The 27,776-nt window shown below is 40.8% G+C and overlaps 1 protein-coding gene across 2 annotated transcripts in view; it reads left to right on the top strand.

The window, feature by feature from the left end:
* The first annotated feature begins 7,074 nt into the window (after positions 1-7,074).
* Positions 7,075-27,776, top strand: part of LOC139381422 (adhesion G protein-coupled receptor A3-like) — a 261,482-nt gene continuing 240,780 nt past the window's right edge. The window contains exon 1 of one of the 2 annotated variants that reach the window (XM_071124932.1): positions 7,075-7,895. In XM_071124932.1, the coding sequence (XP_070981033.1) occupies positions 7,663-7,895 (233 nt within the window). In that variant the 5' untranslated portion in view covers positions 7,075-7,662. The remainder of the gene's footprint in view (positions 7,896-27,776) is intronic. The other variant, XM_071124931.1, reaches the window with a different exon arrangement.

Genomic DNA, 27,776 nt, shown 5'->3' with positions numbered 1-27,776 from the left:
TAAATCTGTCCTTTGGTCTGATGAGTTCAAATTTGAGATTTTTGGTTCCAACCCCTATGTCTTTGTGAGACGCAGAGTAGGTGAACGGATGATCTCCGCATGTGTGGTTCCCACCGTGAAGCATGGAGGAGGAGGTGTGATGGCGTGGGGGTGCTTTGCTGATGACACTTTCAGTGACTTATTTTGAATTCAAGGCGCACTTAACCAGCATGGCTACCACAGCATTCTGCAGCAATACGCCATCCCATCTGCTTTGCGCTTAGTGGGACTTTATTTTGTTTTTCAACAGGACAAAACACCTTCAGGCTGTGTAAGGGCTAATTGACCAAGAAGGAGAGTGGTGGAGTTCTGCATCAGATGACCTGGCCTCCACAATCACCCGACCTCAACCCAATTAAGATGGTTTGGGATGAGTTGGATTACAGAGTGAAGGAAAAGCAGACAACAAGTGCTCATCAAAACTATTGGAAAAGCATTCCATGTGAGCTGGTTGAGAGAATGCCAAGAGTGTGCAAAGCTTTCATGAAGGCAAAGGGTGGCTGCTAAAAAAGCATCTAAAATATATTTTGATTTGTTTAAAAAATAAATTGTTACTATGTATTATTTCATAGTTTTGATGTCTTCACTAGTAGTTGACTGGTACTGTACATTAAAACATATATAAAAATGTATTATCAAACACAAGCGTGGTTACACAGGTGTCGTGTCTTTGGCTTTGCCAGATTAAGTGATATGCTATTCTATAAAATCCTTTCTCTGTAACTAATATTACCTGATTGAGCTAATCATGCAAATGTAATTAACTAGAATGTCGGGGCACCATGAAATAATATTTATAGAGCTGTTATCTTCCGAATAAACTCTTAAAGACCTAGTAATATTTTACATCAATAGCAGTCAATATTAATTGTCACCTTATTTCAGTCTCATCTGAAAGTTGTAAATGATTGGTTATCTTCACGAACCTTGGCTAACAAGTTGAATCAGGCCTTAATGGTCGTATTGCTGCAAAGAAACCACTACTAAAGTACATCAATAAGAAGAAGAGACTTGCTTGGGACAAGAAACACGAGCAATGGTCATTAGAGCAGTGGAAATCTGTCAATGTCCACAAAGTGATAAAAAAAAAGTATTACGCAACTACCTGGTCTTGTGGAGGACATGGTAGTAGCCTATCAGAGCATCAGATAGGTTGACACCCTCCATGCTGGCATTGTTGTCCTTCACAGAAACAGGAATGGGGACATTCTTCCTTTTTCACCCTTGTTGAGACATGGTTATTATTGAATGCCTTATGCTGTGTGGTGAGCATGGTTACTTCCCTAGTGTCCTTCCATTTCACAAAAAGCAGCTTGTTTGTCCTGATCCCTTGCCGCTCTCTTTGTCATGTTGTTTACCTTGGTATTGGGGGAACTGATTCTGTTAGGATGAATGGTGCCACAAGCCCCTATTTTCTTTTTTAATAGGTCTATGAAAAGTGGATGTAGAACCATCCGGTGGGGTGATTGACATAGCAGTGGGGGATGAAGACCTTGACCAGTGGGGGCGGTTGCTGGGGAGGGGTGGCTCCCAAACGTCATCATCCAAACCCTCTATATCCTCCAGTCCGTGGTGAATAAAATAAAAGGATATATTGTTGTAAGACACAATGAGATAAGCTTTCCAGGGATATGCAGTTGACCTGGGTGGGACAAAACAAGGCCGAGAACCTTTTATGCGTAATGCTAACTATTGTTACCTGGCTCAGAGATGAGACGCACTGAGACGCATTACATTGTAAACAGATTTCATCGCTTTAATTTCATCCCTTTAGCATAAAAGATGGCTTCTCAAGGGGGGAAAAAAGTTCAAACTAGGAATATCAAATAGGAAGCTAAAAATAAGGCAGCTATGAATAAGTATACTGACATAGAAGCTTTGAATAAAATACTGGTCGGACTCGGATCAGGAGAGCGATTTGGACGAGGATTTTTACTCGGCCGATGAAGATTTCTTTCTAGAAGGATTGGATCCACTTTTAGATCAATAAGTAAATTGTCTTTATATAGCTAATGTACTATATGTATTTAGTTTTTTTTATAAGTTGTCTGCATTTTGTGCTTTGGATTTAGTTGAGAACGATTAGGAAACTAAATACCCTTTTTTCATGTACATCGGGAAAAAAATACAAGCAAATTCTGCACAAATACAATAGAGAAACTGAAGGTCTAGCGTGTCTTCAGGCTAATGAGTAGTAGCTACACTAGGTAACAGATTGAATGAATGACTGTCAGACAGCAAAGCCTTCGTCATAGGGCATGCTTTTCTACTGGCACTAGTGTATAGCAGGACAGTGTGTGATTTTGTCAAATACCTATAGTATACAGATAAAAAACACAGTGACAACTAATGATCAAACTGATAAAAATGTGTGTTATGCAACGATCATATACCCTCGTGAAATAGATTTGCCAAACAAGTGCCTAGCCTATCCCTCAGCAAACAACCAATGGTAAAATAACCAATATAGCATACTGAACGTCATAAAATGGTCTCAATAGAAGTAATTTGGGTTTCCTATGGTCTCTGTTTTGAACATTATGCCCGGACCAAACCCTCAGTGAAGTAGTTAAGCAGTGATCTGGTGGCTGGTGGTCAGGGTTGGTCAGTGGATCAGCCGGTTCCGCCCTGCCACTGGAACACTGTGGGTACATGGTGGGTACGTCAACAGGCCAGCTCACACAGGCCAGATCACTTGACATGCTGAAAGTTTGAAAGCAACTCTGGTTTCCTCCTCTGTTTCTTCTTGGCACCATTGCGATTTTGTTTATATACCCAGTATTCCAGACACAGATTATGCATAGTCCTGCACAGTGTGTTTCTTAGTCCAGGACTAGTCTTGAACACTACAGACCTAATGTCTTCTACCCATGGCATTATAGGTACTGTCTGGATCTTGTTTGGATGAACATTCAGTAATATGCATTATTTGGCCCCCTGATGAGGTTGTACATTGATGTTTTCTAATCCTACATTATGCAGATTATACAGATTGATTTTACTCAACATGTGAAAGATTAAAATCCTCACATCATCAGTAGTTCACTTTGTGTTACCCTCCATATAGCTTTATCTGATATTTTCCTAAGTGGCAGTGACTTTGAGCATTCAGTTATTTAGTGCTGCCTTTCCACTCACATTTGTATACCCATCAAATTTGTGTTGCAAACATACACTACATGACCAAAGGTATGTGGGCACCTGCTTGTCGAACATCTCGTTCCAAAATCATGGGTATTAATATGTAGTTGGTCCCCCCTTTGCTGCTATAACAGCCTCCACTCTTCTGGGAAGGTTTTTCTACTAGATGTTGGAACATTGCTGAGGGGACTTGCTTCTAATCAGCCACAAGAGCATTGGTGAGGTTGGGCACTGATGTTAGGCCTTGGTCGCTGTCAGCGTTCCAATTCAACCCAAAAGTGTTCGATGGGGTTGAGGTCAGAGCTCTGTGCAGGCCAGTCAAGTTCTTCCACACCTATCTCGACAAACCATTTCTGTATGGGCCTCGCTTTGTGCACGGGGGCATTGTCATGCTAAAACAGGAAAGGGCCTTTACCAAACTGTTGCCACGAAGTTGGAAGCACAAAATCGTCTAGAATGTCTTTATATGCTGTAGCATTAAGATTTTTTTACACTGGAACGAAGGGGCCTAGCCCGAACCATGAAAAACAGCCCCTGACCATTATTCTTCCTCCACCAAATTTTACAGTTGGCACAATGCAATCAGTCTGTCCGACTGCCAGATGGTGGAGTGTGATTCATCACTCCAGAGAATGCGTTTCCACTGCTACAGAGTCCAATGGTGGCAAGCTTTACACAACTCCAGCCAACGCTTGGCATTGCGTTTGGTGATCTTAGGCTTGTGTGCGGCTGCTCGACCATGGAAACCCATTTCATGAAGCTCCTGACGAACAGTTCTTGTGCTGACGTTGCTTCCAGAAGCAGTTTGGATCTCGGTAGTGAATGTTGCAACCGAGGACAGACTATTTTTACGCACTATGCACTTCAGAGGTCCCATTCTGAGCTTGTGTGGCCTACCACTTCACGGCTGAGCCGTTGTTGCTCCTAGATGTTTCCACCTCACAAAAACAACACTTACAGTTGACCAGAGAAGCTCTAGCAGGGCAGACATTTGAAGTACTGACTTGTTGGAAAGGTGGCATCCTATGACCGTGCCGTGTTGAAAGTCACTGAGCTCTTCTGTAAGGCCATTATACTGCCAATGTTTGTCTATGGAGATTGCATGGCTGTGTGCTCGATTTTATACACCTGTCAGCAATGGGTCTGGCTGAAATAGCCAAATTAACTCATTTGAAGGGTTGTACACATACTTTTTTATATAGTGTATTTGTCACAGGTGCCTTGTGTCCCCCCTCCTTATTTGATCACTGCATTCCCTAAAATACTGTCCATGTCCATAGCCAGAAATGCAGTATAATTCGAAATCCCTATGCTGTACAGTACACATATGTCTGGACCGTCGTACATATCACATGGAGACCACATGCCAACCTCATTCTCAGAGGAAGCAGACTTCCAATCGTGATTTAGATTGGATCAACCAGTCATGGCCTCATTTGAAATGGATGCACAGTCAGCATTCTATTGACATTGTTTGAAATGTAACGTGATTAAAGATTTTAGAATTAGCCTGAACGTAGGCCTACCCTATGTCATTGCTGAGTGGAGGCAGTCAGCACTGACATTCGTCTCTATAGTGAAATCCACTCACTCAAGGGGGAAATGCCTAGAGAATACGAAGGAGAAACAACTTAGTCATGAAGTAACAATGACGCTTCTGTCATCCTGGTGTGGTAGCTAGCGCTTTGGCCTTTTGAAGCGGTGCATGTAAATATTTAGTGAGGACTGGGATTGCCTTGCAGCCATGCTTCATTAATCTCTGTCATGAGGGAATAATGGAGAGCTGTGAACACTAACACAAGTTAGGGCTGACAGAAAAGTGGCTGAGAAAACAGCCCAACACTGACTTAGAAAAAAAAGACTGTTTGCGTTGTTTCAATATCACTGACTTCCTTGCTCCATTTTGCACTAATGAGTATTTCTATCTTTGTTCTCTATTTAATGCAGTAATGGGTTATGTACAGAATGCTATAAATAGCAGCTGGAATACAATCCAATACAAGACATGTTCACAATTTCCAATATGCTGTATGTTTGGCTGATCAAAATCATACTTAAATAACAACCTATAACAACATAGTGCTATATGAATACAAATTATGATTATATAGTTACTAGCATCACTTTTCAACATACAGTGCGTGCATATGTTGACTCTCTCAAACTGTTTAGATGTGTTTTGAATGTGCTTGTTGTTTAGATATCACTTCACGGCTGTCGATGTGAAAATCTTCGTCTCTGCCACAAAGAAAATATTTACAGAACAGCGAGGCTGCGAGGACTCTGTTTTCCATTAAGTCCATGCAAGTAGCCCAGTGAACACTGCTGGCCTGCATCCAAATAAATGTTTCTGTCTGCGCTCCATTAAAGATTTATCATGTCAAATGATGATGTCAGCTCAACTTGGTTATTTTCCTACTAGCGTCCCAAAGGTCAGCTGACTGGGAGATTTGCTTCCTTACTTTCACGAGCAAGGTAAATATACATCTGTGCAAACAAGTGTGAGTGGCAGTCAAAGGGCCGGCAGCACAACATGGGAGAAAATAAGGCGTACATATGGCTTTAGTTTCCCTCTGTGAAAAACAGGGAGGAAGAGGGAATCTGTTCTGCCCTGTGTACTGCTGTGTACTGCCTGTCAGGGAGATGAATGAGAAACATGGGCTGCTCAGAAGGGTCATGGGACGTTTTAAAATCCTCCTTTGTGCTCCCAGTCTAGCTGTGTCAGAGACAATGCGGATAATGAGAGTGGAATTTGGTGTGGAGCACAGTGCAAACACAGGGGAAGCACCTCGCCCAGCCTCAGGAGGCCAACCAGCTGTCTAGGCTTCTGCGTCTCCCAGGACTGTGCTCTGACTACAGGCATGCGTGGAAAATTATTAATATTATTTCATCTTCTGTAGGATACAGTACTGAACAACTTACACTCCCTAAAAATGTGGACCTACTGCAGGGGCGGACTGGGACCAGAAATCAGCCCTGGCATTTCTAAGATGCTGGCCCATTTTTTTCTCCCTCAAGTCCCCTTTTATTTTGTGAGAGCCACCAAGTCATATCTTATATCTGCTTTATTAGTGTAAAGTCATGCCATGAATGTATCTATTTGCTTTACGTTCGGATCTTATTGTTGAATAGGTATATTGTAGCCTGTAGGTCTATGCTCCCACATTACTCATCTCCAATGAGTGTATACAAAACATGGACTATGCGTTGTCGATTCGTGTGTTTGTCAGTAGTCCATTGATAGCTTATTGTTGCCTATCAACTTGACGGGAGGCATTCAATAATGAGCCTGCTACTGCTATAGCTTTCTATGAAGCACAATTTTTATTCAGTCATAGGTTATAAGACTGAGATTTCAATGTCGTTTTTTCCCCTGTGGTACTTTTATTTGGTTCCCTAGAGATTACACGTATTATCAAGGTAGAATATGCTTTTTTCTTAGTTGCTAAGGTGAGACGGTGCTGATGCATTTTTTCCTGAATAAGTAAGCAATTATCTAACATCTCTCTTTCAGCATGGCATTGAGTTTGAATCCTGGAGCCAGGGAACAAATTGATATATTTATTTAGGCTATAAGGGTGTCCTCCAATGACCGTTTACCAACTGGTCATCTGATGGCAGATGTATCTGAGCCTGAGCCCCTGTGCCATTCAATTTCAGAACCATGTGATACTTAGATTGATGTGTGTTGACATCATACAAATAGAATTACTATTAATTCTAGGTCTAATCATTTTTATTTATATGGTTTGCATAATATAATGTTCACTGTGGTCCTAAATACAATTACATGTTTTTGTTTTAGAACAGGTTACATGAATGTATTGATTTGAGGTTTACCCATGTAATAAAAATACAAATTTTTGCCCCTTGGTTTCGAGGGGGAGGGACTTCAGCTTCCATGCTGCTGATGACTTCGCAACAAGTCCCATGGTTGAAGACGCGAGACGTGGATGGGAATATCTGTGGCAACCTGTTGATAACGGAGTTATGACAATGGATAACTTAGTAGGAGTACTATGACAAAAGTGACAATCGACACATTGAAAGAACATCTTGTTCCTGCCGACGGCGAAGACGGCGTAATACGCTACTGCATTCCCACGCGTCAAACTTTTAGGATACCGGTAACAAACTTGCAAACCTTTATCTAGGAACGTTTTGGTAGTCGACAAAAGCGACACGTTTCTGTGTAAATGAGAAACAAATGATAGAAATGGCACAGCGCGGGGAATCAATATGTTACAAAGCAAAGACCTTCGTTATGCATGATTTTTATTTTATTTTTGACTTACAGGTAGCATGCACATTATGAGACACAACAGGTGTTGTCAGTAGTAACGCGCAGACTTTGATTAAAATACAAGAACAAGTCACTTGGTCGGTAGCTAACGTTAACCATCCACAAAGAAGAAGCCTATGTGAAATGGTCTCCACTTGCTTTACAGACCGGGAAGAGATAACTTGAGAACAATTCAATAAATGGCTCAATCCACAATGAAAATGCTGAGATTACTTTGCGTTGTTGTTGGGTTGTGGAGGACATGCCTGACGAACAGAAACTGCCCGGACCTCTTCATTGACAGCTGTCATTGCACCTCTGAGAGGTCCAAGGAATTGAGCAGACAAAATGTCTGGGTGAAGGTGGTGTGTGATGATGTGGAATTAATGGACACTCTACAACCCAGTTTCTTACCCAACAAAACAGTTTCCCTGTGAGTATGACATTAAACAATCAATAAAACAGTAGTTGAACAAAGGTTGTTAAAAATAGATAAATCATTAACCAGGGCACCACTTATGAAAAAATAGTGTAGTCAGAGTGCAGTACACTGCATTATAACTGCAGTAAGGGTGCAATATAACTGCAGTATGCAGCAAATTCTGCTTCCAAAATAAAAACATTTACTGCGGTAATTTTGCAGTGTAACTGGAGTGCATAATAACTGCAGTATGTTGCAGTTATTATGCAATTACTGCATCCAAAATACTACAGTCCACTGCAGTTACTGCACTTTTGACCTACTGTTAAAATTAACAGATATGAGAGGAAACTGCTATCTTTTTTTGTAAGGAAGAATATCACAGCATCCATTAATCTTAGATATCTGTGACAAAAATGGCAACCTAGTACTCAGCAGACCAGTTGTACACACCATGTATGGAATTATAAATCACTGTATTTCCCCCTTCTGCATATCCTTTGTACATGTTGGTCACTGAAGAAGTTATAGATAGTGTGCCTTTTCCTTTACCTCCTTTTGACTGACCAGCTCTACAAAAATAACTATTTTCAGCATTTTCCTCTCCAATATCCGGTGATGCACCATTTGTAATGTATGAAAGGTTGCTCAAAGAGAATAAACTGATTAAAAAGGAACAAGCAAGAATAATCTTATTCACCATACAGGGCCTGTCAGATGAAATAAGAGAAAGCACTTTACAGTTCTGAGAGTGGAGAGCTTACCTAAGCACATTCAACCTGCAGGTGTGGAAATTGACTAGGCCCACTAGCGTTATAGACTGTATGGAAAGGTATTTCTTTGAGGGAGAAAAAAAGCAAATAGGAAATGTAAAGGGAGCTTCTCTATTCCAAACACTGTTGCAGAAGATTGTTGAAATATGAATGTTGATGGGCTATAATTAATTATAGCAATATGGATATTAAATTACATTCTGAGTAGCTTTGGCCATATTTAATGTTAAACAGAGTAATTCCGCTGCTCTGAGATACATGGTTACTTATGCGCCAAGGCTAATCTAGTCTTTGCTTGCTTCAATTGTTGTTGCAGTTGTGCCTGGATGCGGTTTATAACATTTTGATTTGATGAAGTGTTCTTCATGGGTTCCTGGTCATGTTTAGGATAAATTAATTGTCCCCTGAAATAGCACACTTTTGTCCGATAAATCAACGCCCCTTGGCAGGAAATTAGGTGTATCCTTCATTGTAACAACAGTTTACAATTAAAATAGTATTTTTAAGTAAAAATATTTTTAAGAATACAAATACCAAAAAAGTAAAAAAATAAAATAATAATAAAGTAATTTAAACTGATACATGTAATGATCCCTGTCTTTCCCCGGGTCAACAAGCCAATATCCTCAAGCAGGCCCCTTGGTTGGCCGGGAAGCAGTTTTCATGCATTAGGAAACGTGACCTTTGTCGGGCCGAAGTGGCCTCCCGCATCTCCATTTTATTTAGACATGCTATGAAAATAAACAGATATGAGAGGAAAGTAGGCTGTGCACATCGTGTCATACACCAAGTGGATTCCCTAACTAGCGGATCTCTCCTAATGCTTCCCTTTGGCCTCCTTCATTGTCCCTTTAATTCACTTCAGCTCTACAGATAATGAGTTCTGTATCAGTAGCCTTTTCATTATGGCACTTTCAGTATTTCTTTCCCCAGAGTGGATGCGTTCTATTCACAAGTAAATATATGTGTAGAGCTTGTAATGAAATGGCAGCACTGTCCACACGTCTTTGCTCTCATTTTCACTATATTGCATTCGTTGTATGTGCATCTCTAGTCTCAATGAATTACATATTTCTATGAAGTTACAAACGACTCCTAACATAACTGATTGAAGAGAAAATGAAATGTGTGTGATGTCCATCATTCCTAGCAGCTGTAGACTCCAGAGCAGCAGAAACCCTCTATTAACACCTCTGCCTGTTTCCCTATCCAAGACGTGGGAGAAGTTGCTCCAGTGTTGGAGTGGAGCCTGACAGCTCTGTTGACCTTGAGGCCTATCTGGTGTAATTGTTTCAGTGGCAAGTAGGAGAGAAGGAGAGAGAGGCGCTGTGTCTCTGTGGAGAACAGTAGCAGGGATTGTAGCTGACACCTGTCTTAAGCAAAGCATTGGCTAGTGAACATGGCACTGGCCTAAGAGAGAAGGGAGACAGAGGGGAGAACGAGGGAGAGAAAGTAAGAGAGAGGAGCCGGGGGGCATATGGTGGGAGGGAGTGAGCGAGAGGGAGAAAATGAGAGAGAAACATTTAGAAGGATAGAGGAAGTGACAGGGAAGGAGACTCGGAAAGAGTGACACAGAACACAGAGGGAGACAGGAAGTGTTGTGAAAAGAGATGTTTGGGTTAATGAGATGGAAGGAGCGATGGAGAGAACGTGACAGAGAAACACAAACATTGTTTGCAGGCGGTTGTTGCTCAGTCATAGTTGTAATGCAAACCTACCCTGCAAACAAGATCTTTCTACTTTTAGATATTGTATTTGACAAGATGTGTGCTCTGCATTTGCATAGCTGACAGCAAAGAAGTTTGGACTTTGTTTGTCTCCTTCTCAGAGATTTGCAGTGCAACAGTCCTGTCATATTTTTTACCTTGTAAGACTCAGTTTTAAGAACATTGCAGTATAAGCTTGTAGCTAATGTAGCATCAGCATGCATATAGCATTTACAGTTTCAGTTGCCAACGGTTATCTACTTTCAGATTTGGACATCCTCTACAGAAGAGCCACAAAAAAGCCCCCAAAGGCTCCAGTCTCTCCCAAGGTGAAGCTTGTGGAAAATAAAATGAGTGCATTGGTTTGGGGTAGGAACATGTCTGGCATAGGTCTACAGTAGCCTTTGTGGGCGATGATCACACTGGAGACAGGAGGGGCTGTTAGTGGTAGTCTGGATGGCAGTGATCGTGAGGCCATCCTTCACATTATTCTGGGAATGACATAGTAATGTAAAACATTCATAGATGGGGGTTGCAGGGAAGGCAACCCCACAACAGTGGGACTGATAGGAAGTGCTTTTGCATATGTCTTCCCCACTCGTTATGATGACTATGATTGTTCACCTGTGTTAGACCAGAAATGTGAGGTCAGTATGAACCTCCATTTCTGGCTTTTTCACTTTCTAGATGGGTAAAAATTAGACTTGGAGTGGATATTACATTGTATGACTCGTGTTATTTTCCCCACTCATAATGTCAGGTGATTGTTTACCTACAGTATATGTTGGACTGGCTTGTGGCTAGTATTGACCAGTATGCGTCAGATAAGCCAGAGCCTTGAAGGAACAAGGTATAAGAAGGACACCGGTGACCTTGCTTATGAAAGATGGCCTTTCTGTCCTCGTGGAGTGTTTTTGTGTGCTATCTATAAACCTATTTCCTTGCTTGCCTCGCTCTATTGTTCCTCAGGTGGTGTTGGCGGCTGCTCTGCTCTTCTCTGTTCTGAGTGGTTTATCATGAATATTTCATAGACATGTACGAGTAGCCCCTCTATATTATCTGTGCATTATCACACAGATGACCCCACTAGCAGGGATGGAGCAGAGAACGAATGCCTCTCGGTCCGTAAAAGGTAGCAGTTTAATACGCTACACGCAGGCCTTTAATCTAAAGAGACATGGCCAAATAGACCCTATATACAGTCACAGGGGAATGCGGCTGAAGCTACTAGCCGCAATGCTTATCCATGGTCTCTTTGTCATTCCCTCTCCTGGCGCTTTTTTTCCCAGTGCCCTTAGTTTAGGTTTGATAAGTGACTTTCCAGTAATAATCTCCCAAGCCTAGAGGAAATGGTTATTTTCTCAGAACTATGTCCCCAGATGCTACTATAGGATCTATAGGAGTCCGGGGACTCAGAAGTCAGGCTCATCCATTACCCTGTATGTAACCCTTTCAAAGCCTTAGGCCCTATACCTTTATCACACTTGACATTGACCCACAGTAGCAAGACCACAACCTGAGGGATCTCTACGATCTGTGGCTATAATGTTTTATTGTGGGAGATGGATTTAGACTGCATGTTATTTTTAAGAAACTTGAAGTGGTTTGTTGTTGTTGTTGGTCTATAGTGTAATTGTTAGGCTGTCCAAGAAGCCACACTTCACAGTGCCCAGTAATGAATCATATCAAGCTGCTAGCTTTCTCTGGAAAATATTTGTTAGCATTGGGTGTCAAATGCTGTATTATAATATAGGTTATGGTTTCAAAGGACACCCTGATCAGTTTTGCAATATGAGATGATAATGACTCACAGCACCAGTGTTCGTGACCATTGGGTGAGCGGAAAGCTTGCAAATCACACAATACCCTCGAAAACCCAAGAATGTGTACAAACGCAGTGCGAATGTGGACTGTCTAAAAATATTAAGGAAGAAAAATACAATGTGTGCCAAGGATACTCTCTGGTCTGTTATCCTTACCTCCTCCCTTCACCATTGAGTAAATACCAAGGTTATTTAAACTTTCATATGTCTGCTATCGTGCAGGCAGCCAAACCTTTGGAAGCATGTTTTGTTTTCCCCATTTTTTATTTTTTGACATGTCGTAAAACAGCGATTAAAAGCCTGCAGTGCGCTACTTCTGTTGCAGGGAGTGGTCACAGTAAGTAGTCTTTTTGAGGTTGCTCCATTTTCAGTTTTTTTGTATTTTTTAAATTATATAAAATGCATTATGAAATAATGACATTAGAATGATTTTAGCTTTTTAATTGAAATTCCAAAGGCAAAAATAGTGAACATTCAATCGCCAAAACATTGAAAATTATTCCATTGTCTCTGTCAGGTCCACATTGTGCAGGGTTGGACGATATGGCCAACATGTCATATCACTGTATTTTTATAACGATTGGACGGTATTTTATGTTTTTGAATAATAAAAGTTTTTAATTTGCTTTGAGTGGTGTGAGAACCTAGGGTGGCAACACATACATTCTAAGTGATTTCAATGGTTCTTTCTCCATTCTGATTTGTTTTCTGCAATTCAAATTCAATCCCATTTTTTTTTTTTGCATTTCAGGCACTCATTTGAGATCATTTCCACACTGACACCTGGGGCTGCACGATATGGGCAAACAATCTAGGCCTTGCAATTGTGATTTAACTTGCGATTTAGAGCAACCAAAGTGTTGATAAGTGTTTCCTAGGGGACCCTATGATCTTTGGCTACATTTCATGTTTTCTCTTAGCTACTTTAAGTAGCTAACGTATTCATGCTTCACGTATTCCTTTGATTTAGAAGATACTGTTACACAAACTCAATGCTGATTTAGGTCTACACCATCACTGGTATTATCAGGCTGTAGAGGCGAATTACGTTTGCTCTGACTCAGTACATTTATTAGCTATCTAGCCAGCTAACGAATGATTAGCATTAGCTGCTAACAAGATTTAGGCTCAACTTGCTAAGAAAAGACAAACTAGCTGTTTGCAGTAAGAAACACAAACTAATAGTGCAATTCTAGAATGCAAAGAAGCAAAGAGAAAACAGCATCGTTGTCATCAAAATTGTTGCATGTGCTACATTGACCATGCAGACTGAATGCAAGTGTCTCGTGGTCGAGGAACAACAAATGTTCTCCATGAGTGGGGGCGGGGCTAGGTCTGTGTGGAAAGTGGTATAGAGAGAGAGAGTGGTGAGAGATGACTCAAGTAGCGAAGTAAACTATAAAAATTGACTTTACACACGGGGTATCACATTTAACAAACCGAACATTCAAATACCGTTATAGAAGGTAAAGTAAAAACCCAAACCGATCTGTGCATCAATAATGGTACAGTGCCTTCGGAAAGTATTCAGTATTCCATTGACTTTTTCCAAATTTTGTTACGTTACAGCCATATTTTAAATATGGCACACACCTGTCTGTCCCACAGTTGACAGTGCATGTCAGAGCAAAAACCAAGCCATCAGGTCGAAGGAATTGTCCTTAGAGCTCCGACACAGGATTGTATCGAGGCACAAATCTGGGGAAGGGTACCAAAAAATGTCTGCAGCGTTGAAGGTCCCCAAGAACAGTGGCCTCCATCATTCTTAAATGGATGAAGTTTGGAGCCACCAAGATTCTTCCTAGAGCTGGCCGCCTGGCCAAACTGACCAATCAGGGGAGAAGGGCCTTGGTCAGGGAGGTGACCAAGAACCCAATGGTCACTCTGACAGAGCTCTAGAGTTCCTCTGTGGAGATGGGAGAACCTTCCAAAAGGACAACCATCTCTGCAGCACTCCACCAATCAGGCCTTTATGGTCGAGTGGCCAGACGAAAGCCACTCTTCAGTAAAAGACACGTGACAGGCACCTAAAGGACTTTCAGACCATGAGAAACAAGATTCTCTGGTCTGATGAAACCAAGAACTCTTTGGCCTGAATGCCAAGTGTCATGTCTGGAGGAAACCTGGCACCATCCCTACGGTGAAGCATGGTAGTGGCAGCATCATGCTGTGGGGATGCTTTTCAACAGAAGGGACTCGAAGACTTGTCAGGATCGAGGCAAAGATGAATGGAGCCTAAGCGCACAGCCAAGACAATGTAGGAGTGGCTTTGGGACAAGTGAATGTCCTTGAGTGGCCTAGCCAGAGCCCGGACTTGAACCCAATCAAACATATCTGGAGAGACCTGAAAATAACTGTGCAACAACACTCCCCATCCAACCTGACAGAACTTGAGAGGATCTGCAGAGAAGAATGGGAGAAACTCCCCAAATACAGGTGTGCCAAGCTTGTAGCATCATACCCAAGAAGACTCAAGGCTGTAATCGCTGCCAAAGGTGCTTCAACAAAGAACTGAGTCAAGGGTCTAAATACTTATGTAAATGTGATATTTTTTGTTTTTGTTTTGGTATAAATTTAGCAAAGATGTCTAAGAACCAGTTTTTGCTTTGTATTGTGTGTAGATTGAGGGAGTGGGGGAGTGGAAAAAAAACATTGAATACATTTTAGAATAAGGCTGTAACGTAAAAAGTCAAGGGGTCTGAATGCTTTCCAAAGGCACTGTATATCATCAAATACAGTGTACCGCCCAGCCCTACAGATAAATAGAAAAATAAGAAATTACTATGAAATAATCAAATATTGCAGTTCTGTATATTACTTTGTATTTATTGAATGACTTTATTATTTTTCATTCCTTTAAGTCGTCATGTAATCGCTGCTCAGGCAGTAGCAGTCAGCTAGCCAGACCATCTAACGTTATCTATGTGCTCCCCATACTGTAGTCTTTAGTCTTCCCGTTTAGCTAGCCTGCCTAAGTATGCTGCAGAGCTGTCTGGAAGAATTATTTGACTATTTCTTCAAAGTAGATAAGGCATTCTGTCACAAACTGTCTCTGACCCTCTCATCATAGGGTTGTGTACATTTCTCTCTCATGCTGTCTGTGTGTATCTAATAAGTTAACGTAGCAGGCATAGAAGTGTGTCCTTCCAGAGATCTGTATAATGACGAGATGCTCATGTCTTCGCCCTAAGAAAAGTTGAGAAGGCAGGCGACAAGCGCAGTCCAAAATAGGCCCATAGAAAAGCATTGGGCTTGTTTTGCATTAAGTCTGGACTAGGGCTGTGGCGGTCACGAAATTTTGTCAGTCGTTGATTGTCAAGCAAATAACTGTCGGTCTCACAGTAATTGACCTTAATCAACATAAACACATTTAACATATCCTGGCTTCCACACAGCCATTTAAAAAAAGTCTAATAAATCCAAGTAATATAGCCTACACCTTCACAATAAATCCATTATTTAGAAGCATGATTTGAAGAAAATGTAGTCTATTTCAGAAGAAAAGAATAGCATACTGTGAGTTATGTTAGGTCCTAATGCGGCTATGCCAAATGGCTGTGGGCTACACTAGTTCATTTAGCAGACACGATTTGCTTATAATTCCTTGGCTTTATAGTAGGAAGAATATAATTGAACAAAGCTGAATAAAATATACACATTTTCCCCAAGCGGTTTGGAGTGTGCGCGTGCACCTATTCTGTGTTGAGCAGTTAACGAAGAAATAGGTACTCCTATATGATTCATTTAGAATTATTACTGTAACTTTAGTTGTTCTACAAGCATTGGGCTATACGGTTTAATTTCTAATACATTGTAAGGCTGCATGATGAGATTCAAATGATGATTTGAAAAAAGTTGCTTGAAAGGCATGAGCTCTGCTTTGTTTTTTTGCTCAGGCTGTACGCACTCCAATAGTCTCTCATTCACAATTTGACAAGCACTTGATAATGCCTAACATTTCACGGTGGCATCCCCTTTGTGGCTCTGTCCCTAAAAAAATCCATGCCTTTTGCGGCCCGGAATGCTACGTCGTGCCCTTCTCCCCGAGTGTGCTGCGCAATCGGAAGCCCTCATTCACATGGCTCTCCTTCACGCGATCGGGTCTTTCTCACAGGCTATAAATGAAGGCCGACACATCCGGGGCGCAACTGCACACGTCCTTATCCAATTCCGAGGTGCATATTGAAGATATTGGAAGAACTGTCCTCATTTACTTTTCATCAGCCAACAAGATGAGGAGGCCCAATGAACAGCAAAAGCACTAGCCTATGTCAATCTACTATTCCCCCATAGTACAAAGTCAACCTATTCTGTGCGAGAAATAAATATTCCAAACATAGTATGAGAGTTGTGGGATGCGATAGATCCCAAATTAATACAACCACTAGTATAAAAAATGTGGGCTAGACTACTTAAGGACTATGATTGAGAAAATGCGACTATGATTGAGAAAAGGTCGCAAAAATAGGCTTTGTTTCTTATGCTGGGCATCATTCACAAGTGATAATATATATAGGCTAATATTGTCACCCATCAGACTTTTCTTGATTTAATCGTGTCTTTAAATATACTAAATAATATATTTTTAACATTTGTTTTGATTTAGAATGGACCATTATCATGCACCTGTATCAAAACAGAGGCAAGCGGGGAAAAAAGTAATCTATGCACTTAAATAACGAATGGAGGACGCTTTTCCCCATGGTTTATTTTCATGCAGGCCAGGTAGGCTTTACTCCTGTTGTAAATATAAGCAATGTGCTTAATATTAGGAAAGTTGATGAAGCTGATGGGAGCCTCGTCTTTTTATTAGCGGCCATCACTCAGTTTTCTCCCGCAATTGCATAGCCAGTTGAAATGTTGCGTAACATGAAGTGTTTGATTAGATTTTTTAATACATTTGCATTGATGTCAGCATGATTAGAGGGACAATAGAGTGCTGAGTACCAAGCAGTTAGCAAGTTCGGTAGGCTATTAATAACCAGCAGCATCAGAGCTTGGAGAAGCCTAATTACCGTGACTCAACGGTCATGTGGAATTTGACTGCCTTCATGACTTGTGACCGCCAGTGTGGAGGTAATACGGTCACCGCAACAACCCTAGTTTGGACCCAACAGGACCTTGAACAGCTTCTACCCCGAAGCTATAAGACTGCTTAATAGATAGTTAAATAGTCAACCAATAGCTAACCAGATTATCTGCATTGACCCTTTTTGCAATAATCTAATTGACTCAGAACATACACTGCTGTAGCTGTTTATTATCTATCCCGTTGCCTTGTCACTTTATCCCTACCTACAGTTGAAATCGGAAGTTTACATACACCTTAGCCAAATACATTTAAACTCAGTTTTTCACAATTTCTGACATTTACTCCAAGTAAAAATTCCCTGTCTTAGGTCAGTTAGGATCACCACTTCATTTTAAGAATGTGAAATGTCAGAATAATAGTAGAGAGTGATTTATTTCATCTTTTATTTCTTTCATCACATTCCCAGTGGGTCAGAAGTTTAGACACTCAATTAGTATTTGGTAGCATTGTCTTTACATTGTTTAACTTGGGTCAAACGTTTCGGGTAGCCTTCCACAAGCTTCCCACAAACACCTGACAGTGCTGGTGTAAAGATGTCAGGTTTTAAGCCTCCTTGCTCGCACATGCTTTTTCAGTTCTGCCCACAAATTGTCTATAGGATGGAGGTCAGGGCTTTGTGATGGCCACTCCAATATCTTGACTTTGTTGTCCTGAAGCCATTTTGCCACAACTTTGGAAATGTGCGTGGGGTCATTGTCCATTTGGAAGACCCATTTGCAACCAAGCTTTAACTTCCTGACTGATGTCTTGAGATGTTGCTTCAATATATCCACAGAATTGATCATCCTCATGTAGCCATCTATTTTGTGAAGTGCACCAGTCTCTCCTGCAGCAAAGCAACCCCACAACATGATGCTGCCACCCCCGTGATTCACGGTTGGGATGGTGTTCTTCGGCTTGCAAGCATCTCCCTTTTTCCTCAAAACATAATGGCCAAACAGGTCATTATGGCCAAACAGTTCTATTTTTGTTTCATCAGACCAGAGGACATTTGCAAACCGTAGGCTGTCTTTTTTAATGGCGGTTTTGGAGCAGTGGCTTCTTCCTTACTGAGCGACGTTTCAGGTTTTGTCGATATAGGACTCATTTTACTGTGGATATAGAATCTTTTGTACTTGTTTCCTCAAGCATCTTCACAAGGTCCTTTGCTGTTGTTCTGGGATTGATTTGCATTTTTCGCACCAAAGTACGTTCATCTCTAGGAGACAGAACACGTCTTATTCCTGAGCGGTATGACAACTGCGTGGTCCATGGTCTTCATACTTGCATACTATTGTTTGTACAGATGAACGTGGTACCTTCAGGCATTTGGAAATTGCTCCCAAGGATGAACCAGACGTGTGGAGGTCTTGGCTGATTTCTTTAGATTTGCCCATGATGTCAAGCAAAGAGGCAGTGAGTTTGAAGGTAGGCCTTGAAATACATCCACAGCTACACCTCTGAATGACTCAAATGATGTCAATTTGCCTCTCAGAAGCTTCTAAAACCATTACATAATTTTCTGTAATTTTCCAAGTTGTTTTAAACTTCTTTGGGACTGGGGGCAGTATTGAGTAGCTTGGATGAATAAGGTGCCCAGAGTAAACTGCCTGCTACTCAGGCCCAGTTGCTAATATATGCATATTATTATGCATATTATTATTAGTAGTAGTATTGGATAGAAAACGCTCTGACGTTTCTAAAACTGTTTGAATGATGTCTGTGAGTATAACAGAACTCATATGGCAGGCAAAAACTTGAGAAAAAATCCAACCAGGAAGTTAGAAATCTGAGGTTTGTTGTTTTTCAACTCATTCCCTATCGAAAACACAGTGTCTATGGGGTCATTTTGCACTTTCTAAGGCTTCCACTAGAAGTCAACCGTCTTTAGAACCTTGTTTGATGCTTCTACTGTGAAGTGGGGGTGAATAAGGGCTGTTTGAGCCAGGTGTCTGGCAGAGTGCCATGAGCTCGTGACGCGCATTCACGTGAGAGTTAGCTTGTGTTCCACTGCATATCTACAGACAAAGGAATTCTCCGGTTGGAACATTATTGAAGATTTATGATAAAAACATCCTAAAGATTGATTCTATACTTCCACCATAATTTGCAAAAAAATTCAGAAAAAATCCTACAATGTGATTTTCTGGATTTTTTCCCTCATTTTGTCTGTCATAGTTGAAGTGTACCTATGATGAAAATTACAGGCCTCTCATCTTTTTAAGTGGGAGAACTTGCACAATTGTTGGCTGACACAAAAAAAATGTTTGCCCCACTGTAGATGTATGTCCCAGCCGACTTGCCAGAACTATAGTTTGTTAACAAGAAATTTGTTGATTGGTTGAAAAGCGAGTTTTAATGACTCCAACCTAAGTGCATGTAAACTTCCGACTTCAACTGTATATGTACCTTTTGAAGTCAGAAGTTTACATGGACTTAGGTTGGAGTCATTAAAACTCGCTTTTCAACCAATCAACAAATTTCTTGTTAACAAACTGTAGTTTTGGCAAGTCGGTTAGGACATCTATTTTGTGCATGGCATCATGAGGGCGGAAAATTATGTGGATATATTGAAGCAACATCTCAAGACATCAGTCAGGAAGTTAAAATGACCCCAAGCATACTTCCAAAGTTGTGGCAAAATGGCTTAAGGAAATAAATCATTCTCTCTACTATTATTCTGACATTTCACATTCTTAAAATGAAGTGGTGATCCTATCTGACCTAAAACAGGGAATTTTCACTAGGATTAAATGTCAGGAATTGTGAAAAACTGAGTTTACATGTATTTGGCTAAGGTGTATGCAAACGTCCGACTTCTACTGTACATATCTACCTCAATTACCTCATACCCCTGCGCATATACTCGGTACACATGACTGTGTGTATAGCCAAGTTATCATTACTCATTGTGTATTTATTCCTTGTGTTATTTAAAAAAATATGATTTCTACTATTGCTCTTTTTTTATTCTATCTGCATTGTTGAGAAGGGCCTGTAAGTAATATTTTCGTTGTTAGTCTACACCTGTTGTTTACAAAGCATGTGACAAATGAAATGTTATTTGCTTAATGAAATCTACCACTCCCTTCAGCCCAGCGTCCCACATAGTTCTTAACTTGATATCTATTGTGATCGATTTGATTTCTCCCTAGAGAAACGGCACATTGGGCTCACAAAGAACCCAAAGTAAATGGAATTCAAGTAATTGAAAAGACTTCAATCAATTCGTTTTTTAATAACCCCCAAAAATAAAAAGTGGTGGTTATTCGCTCAGCACTAACCGTAGGGAACATATTAACTTCTTTCTTGGCTCTGCACTACATGGGTCCTCAACACACCACATGCAGCACCACTTACTCAGTCTGCCCTCTCCGTTTGTGTGTTTGTGTGTCACCCTCTCAAATTGCAAACAATTTCAAACCACATGTTGCTCAACCATCGACCTACTATGTGATTTTGTCTTGGTAAATGGAATTGATTATTTCAAATGTTCCATGCCGTCCAGCATTAGCCTTAAAAATGTGGGCTTTGCAAGGTTACTGATTTGCACTAACCAAGCCAGATCCTTTTGAGGAAACAGTTTCATGGTCACAGTGTACTCCCTTCCTTGTCCAGTGGGGCGGCGACATGTACAGATGTGCTCAGCTGTCAGGCAGGGCTTATTTGAAGTTCTGCTATAACCCACTTGAACTCCAGAGCAATGTCTGTTTTGCGTCCAAGGTCAATGTTTTTCTATATGAAATATGTTATTTTGGTTAGCTGTGCCTAGTAACTGGATATTATAGAATAACAGAGGGTTTGCAATGTTTGAAGAGAAGTGCCTGGAAATCATGGGGCCAGGCCTATCTGAATGCTTGCAATAGTTCACATTGTGATCTTTACCCTACTTGGTCCCGATGATTGGTGTCTTGGATCACATCATTTGAAGTTATTTTTGTTTCTGCACTTTTATAATAATACAGTCGAATGTCTCTGGTGTATGGCTGTCTCCGTTCTGTAATAGGGCTGTTTAGACCTCACAGAAATATCTCAGCTGTCTGTGGTCAGAGGGAAAAATGAAAGCCAGGGTTGTGCTCTAGGAGAAGAGCTGATAGGGAGGTTGTACACCAAGTTCAACCAATTAGAACAACACACAAGTCCAATGAGACATGGATCTTTTTCAAAACAAAGATAATTCGCGCCATTTAAAGAGGTAATCTGCAGTTGCTGCATCCATTTTTGGAATGATAAATTAATGGTGTGTACTCATTGATTCTTGAAGAATATAAATGATAAATGCTTCATGAGCTTAGTTCAACTGTTGTACCCCATAACAACCCAAAATATAAGCTTGTTTTACTCCATTGTTTGTAAACAAAGTATATGTAAACAAACACTACATAGCCTTAAAACTATATGTTTGATATCATGGCTGGTCAGTCCTTGCATTCGTAGCTCTGTCTATGAATTTGACAGTGGTTACATATCTCCAGCCCCATCCCTCAGGTTTTTACCGAAACAGGAGCAGGGTGGACACTTTATTATTGTTTCAACTGCTGATTGCCACTTTAAGGAAAACATTCAGTTTTAAATTGTGTTACGCTGTATGAATGAGCCATGTCAGCCTGTGTGTATTTGCGTGTGTGCGCGTGTGCGTGTCCTCTTGCGGTTCACAGGGCCTAACCCTTTGCATGTTAGTGCTAATCAGAGAAACACATGCAGAGAGTGATGACATACACCATTTGTTCCGGCCCAGCCAGACAATATTTAATTTGTCCGTTGCCCTGAAAGCAGCTTATCCTAGGAGAACATAATTGATATTGTAAATAGAAAGTTGGAAGGACACTCTAGAATTTAGTCATGCGCTGTTTACATAATGTTCAATTATGTTTTGCCTCTGATTTCCTGGACGTTGTGCAGAGGCCTAAGAGAGGTATGTGGGGATTGCCGAGGAGCTGGTTTCCTCTGCATACACAGTGCGGGACACGCTTGAGTTTGCACAAACAGAGGCTGCTTGCATTAGCGGTGCATGGGTAAAATCACCGAGGAAGCTGCCTGGAAAAAAGCCATATTAAAATGATGTTGTGGTAATTGCGTTGTTTGCTCTATAACCCATTCATTCTTATGCCACCGTGATATATACTGAACAAAAATATAAACGCATCATGCAACAATTTCAACTATTTTACTGAGTTGCAGTTAATAAAGAAAATCAGTCAATTTAAATAACTTAATTTGGGCCTAATCTATGGATTTCACATGACTGGGCAGGGGTACAGCCAAGGGTGAGACTGGGAGGGCATAGGCCCACCCACTTGGGAGCCAGGCCTTGCATATCAGAATTATTTTTTTCCCCCACAAAAGGGCTTTATTACAGACATAAATGCTTCTCAGTTTCATCAGCTGTCTAGGTGGCTGGTCTCAGACAATCCCGCAGGTGAAGAAGCCGGATGTGGAGGTCATAGGTTGGCGTGGTTATACGTGGTCTGTGGTTGTGAGGCCGGTTGGACATACTGCAAAATTCTCTAAAATAACGTTGGAGGCAGCTTATGGTCGAGAAATTAACATTAAATTATCTGGCAACAGCTCTGGTAGACATTCCTGCAGTCAGCATGCCAATTGCACACTTTCTGAAAACCTGAAACATCTGTGCCATTTTGTTGCGTGACAAAACTTCACATTTTAGAGTGGCCTTTTACTGTCCTCAGCACAAGGTGCATCTGTGTTATGATCATGCTGTTTAATCAGCTTCTTGACATACCACACCTGTCAGGTGGATGGATTATATTGGAAAAGGGATGTAAACAAATTTCTACACAAAAGTTGAGAGAAAAAGCTTTTTGTGCTTTTCTCTCTCTTTATTTCAGCTCATGAAACATGGCACCAACACTTTACATGTTGTGTTTTATATAGTATACAATAACGCAGAGACAACAAAAAGACAATCGTCACACAGTGGCGGAATACAGTACCAGTTAAAAGTTTGCGCACCTACTCATTCAAGGGCTTTTCTTTATTTGCACTATTTTCTACATTGTAGAATAATAGTGAAGACCTTAAAACTATGAAATAACACAAGGAATCATGTAGTAACCAAAACAGAGATTCTTCAAAGTTGCCACCCTTTGCCTTGATGGAATGGAATTTCTTTCCGTTTTGAGCCAATCAGTTGTGTTGTGACAAGGTAGGGGTGGTATACAGAATATATTCCTATTTGGTAAAATACAAAGTCCATATTCTGGCAAGAACAGCTCAAATAAGGAAAAAAAGAGAAGCGACAGTCTATCATTACTTTAAGACATGAAGGTCAGTCAATCCGGAACATTTCAAGAACTTTGAAAGTTTGTTCAAGTGCAGTCACAAAAACCATCCAGCGTTATAATGAAACTGGCTCTCATAAGGACCGCCACAGGAAAGGAAGACCCAGAGTTACCTCTGCTGCAGAGGATATGTTCATTAGTTACCAGCCTCAGAACATGCAGCCCAAATAAGTGCTTCACAGAGTTCAAGTAACAGACACATCTCAACAGCAACTGCTTAGAGGAGACTGCGTGAATCACACCTTCATGGTCGAATTGCTGCAAAGAAGCCACTACTAAAGGACAACAATAATAAGAAGAGACTTTCTGGGGCCAAGAACCATGAGAAATGGACATTAGACCGGTGGACATCTGTCTTTTGGTCTGATGAGTCCAAATGTGAGATTTTTGGTTCGAACTGCCAAGGCTTTGTGAGACTCAGAGTACGAGAACGGATGATCTCTGCATGTGTGGTTCCCACCATGAGGCATCGAGGAGGATGTGTGATGGTGTGGGGGTGCTTTGCTGGTGACACTGTTGGTGATTTATTTAGAATTCAAGGCACACTTAACCAGCATGGCTACCACAGCATTCTTCAGCAATACGCCATCCCATCCAGGTTGTGCTTAGTGGGACTATCATTTGCCAGATGTGTCCCCCTGCTTAAGCCTACATGTCCAGGCCCGTCTGAAGTTTGCTAGAGAGCATTTGGATGATCCAGAAGAAGATTGGGAGAATGTCATATGGTCAGATGAAACCAAAATAATTTTTGGGGGGTAAAAACTTAACTCGTCGTGTTTGGAGGACAAATAATGCTGAGTTGCATCCAAAGAACACCATACCTACTGTGAAGCATGGGGGTGGAAACATCATGCTTTGGGGCTGTTTTTCTGCAAAGGGACCAGGACGACTGATCCGTGTAAAGGAAAGAATGAATGGGACCAATAAACTTTTGTTATTGACCAAATACTTATTTTCCACCATAATTTCCAAAATAAATTCATAAAAAATCCTACAATGTGATTTTCAGGATTTTTTTTCTCATTTTGTCTGTCATAGTTGAAGTGTACCTATGATGAGAATTTCAGGTCTCTCTCATCTTTTTAAGTGGGAGAACTTGCACAATTGGTGGCTGACTAAATACTTTTTTGCCCCACTGTATTTGTTGCTTTTATATTATTTTTGTAAACAGTTAATTTATATGTGGGACCAATACATTGAATATGCCTAGGCAAAATGTTCAGGCACTTTGGAGAATTTGAAAAAACACTTGGATATCCCCTGTATGTCCCCCAAGACCAGCACAATGTTTGAGAGAGGTTGCTGTTGTAGAAACATTGTTTTTATAGTGAACAATAACTTTTAGGCACATACAGTGTGCATAACAGTGCAATTACCACATCCGGACACTTTGGAGAGGTTAAAAGGACACTTGAATGTACCCTAGATACCCCTTAACACCACCAGAATGTTTGATATGGAGGTTGATATGGAATAAATTGTGTTTTTATACTGAACAAATATAATTTAGGGATTGCAAATATGTAATAGCACTGGAGTTATCTAATTTACAGACATATGTTACTTTGGAGAGGTTTAGGGACACTTTGAAACGTCCCGTGACCACACCTGACACCACATACGAAAACATCTGCCCATTTCAAGTTGTTAGGTTTATCGATCCCATTTTTATCTCCTGATATTGTTCACATGTTGTGGAAGCCATCTGATGTGTTTCCAGCTCTGGGCATCAATAATTGTCTTATAGTTTGTCAATGAAAGATGAGTTGTGTATTCTGAACTATGTAACTCCTATCTATCTTCTGATCATTTCCTCATAATCTCCTGTCATGACTTTCCCTCCTGGGTGAAGATCAGAGAGAGCCCCCTCTCCAACCAGAGAGGAAGGGGGGGCGGAGTTGGCCAGTTTTATGACGGTCGTAAATACCTTGCAGCAACACTTTCTCCCACTCTGCAGAAATGGAAGTTAAAAATCCCTTTGTTACAACAGAGAGAGATTTTGCAGAACTGTAACATCACAAGGTTGGACATTGAAACAATATGTCTAACCTAAATAATGTGGTAAATGGTTCATGGGGCTCTAAACAATAATCATGTCAAATAAGTTGTTGTTTTGTGATATCATTAAGGAAGGTATAACCAAATAACGGTAACATTGTTAAATAGTATCCGCAAAACACCAGCCTCAACGTCAACAGTGAAGAGGCGACTCCGGGGTGCTGGCCTTCTAGGCAGAGTTGCAAAGAAAAAGCCATATCCCAGACTGGCCAATAAAAATAATAGATTAAGATGGGTAAACGAACACAAACGCTGGACAGAGGAGCTCTTCCTAGAAGGCCAGCATACCGGAGTCGCCTCTTCACTGTTGACGTTGAGACTGGTGTTTTGCGGGTACTATTTAATGAAGCTGCCAGTTGAGGACTTGTGAGCCGAGCCGTCTGTTTCTGCATGGAATAGCCTTCATTTCTCAGAACAAGAATAGACTGACGAGTTTCAGAAGAAAGTTCTTTGTTTGTGGCCATTTTGAGCCTGTAATCGAACTCACAAATGCTGATGCTCCAGATACTCAACTAGTCTAAAGAAGGCCAGTTTTAGTGCTTCTTTAATCACAACAACAGTTTTCAGCTGTGCTAACATAATTGCAAAAGGGTTTTCTATTGCTCAATTAACCTTTTAAAATGATAAACTTGGATTAGCTAACACAACATGCCATTAGAACACAGCAGTGATGGTTGCTGATAATGGACCTCTGTACGCCTATGTACTATAGATATTCCATTTAAAAATCATCTTTTTACAGCTACAATAGTCATTTCCAACAATACCAATTTCTACACTGTATTTCTGATCAATTTGATGTTATTTTTTTGGACAAAAAAAAACAAGGACATTTCTAAGTGACCCACAATGTTGAAAGGTAGTGTACATTTGTTTCATCACAAAACCGTAGAGCAACATCTGTGCTGTGAAGTCCACAATGAAAACATTGCGTGTAACGAACAGTTACATGACCTACAGCGTGGTCATGCAGGTTCATGTTTTTCCGACAGTTTACTAAACAACTACTGATTTAGAACCACAGAATTACTGCAAGTCATCACAGAGAAAACAGACCACTGCTTCCACTATTCCAGCACCATTTCGACTTAAACATTTAAGCTTCATGAAATCAACTAGACTATATATCCTTAGTTTAATACAGTGAAAACAATCTTAAAAATACCAAAAACAATTTAGTCCAATCAATTTAACAAATTGTCATGTGGCAGTCCATGGGACTGTTTTCTGTTTGTGTGTGTGTGTGTGTGCAAGAAAAAAAAACCTCTTGACTCGCCCTACATGTAGACTAGTTGCCATCCTCCTCTCTTTCATGTTGACAAAACGGTCTATGACTGTGTCATACACACTTTTTAGTTTTTGTTGTCAAAGGCTACCTGGCTAAAATGATTGCTGGCCTGACTTCCTCGCAAGGGCAAGAATGAACCAGCTAACGTGAGCCTACTAGACTACATACTGAACTTCAATCGTCTCAGGCCAGAGGCACAATATACAAATTTATGGTTAGATTACAATCTCTGTCATTGTCCTGTACAGAGAATTAAGACCAATTCCCCATCTCCATCCTTTGCTTAGGAAAGGGCCAACAACACAAGCAGACCAGAAACAGACATGTTTTTCTGACAAATACGTTTTGCTTTTGATGTGATTTTTATTGGAGTGAAGCCAAATCCAAACTGGCCTCCCTTGGTGGGTGGTTTTGCGCCAGGACTACCAACAGTTGAGCTCAGCTCAACGCTGATTTGCCAAAGGGAGGCCAAATGCTTGCTGGCATCAATCAATCAAATTCTACGCAGGCATGGCCTAGTCTTTTTCTCCAGACAGAATCACATACTTGGGCTACACATACTGGCTGTTTCCCTCGCTCGGGCGATTTCTCCGGTGATCTAAAGTCACTTACGAATTGAAAGAAAATTATGAAAACACAGAGAGACGAAAGAAACCAATAAAAAATACAAATGATAAATGAATGTAAAATATTTTGGGAAGTCTGGCTTCCCTTGGCATCCATGATTACATGCCACTGTCTGCCTGCCCTTCAGAGGGGTGTTCTGCCTGTACAGGGAGTATGTGAGAAATCAAATCAGATGTTATTGCGGGTGTAGCGAAATGCTTGTGTTTCTAGCTCCAACAGTGCAATAATATCTAACAATACACACA

The sequence above is a fragment of the Oncorhynchus clarkii genome, chromosome 23 (genome assembly GCF_045791955.1).
Source record: "Oncorhynchus clarkii lewisi isolate Uvic-CL-2024 chromosome 23, UVic_Ocla_1.0, whole genome shotgun sequence".
Taxonomy (NCBI): Eukaryota; Metazoa; Chordata; class Actinopteri; order Salmoniformes; family Salmonidae; genus Oncorhynchus; species Oncorhynchus clarkii.
Note: the sequence above shows the minus strand (reverse complement) of the source record. Positions and strands in the feature narration are given on the sequence as shown.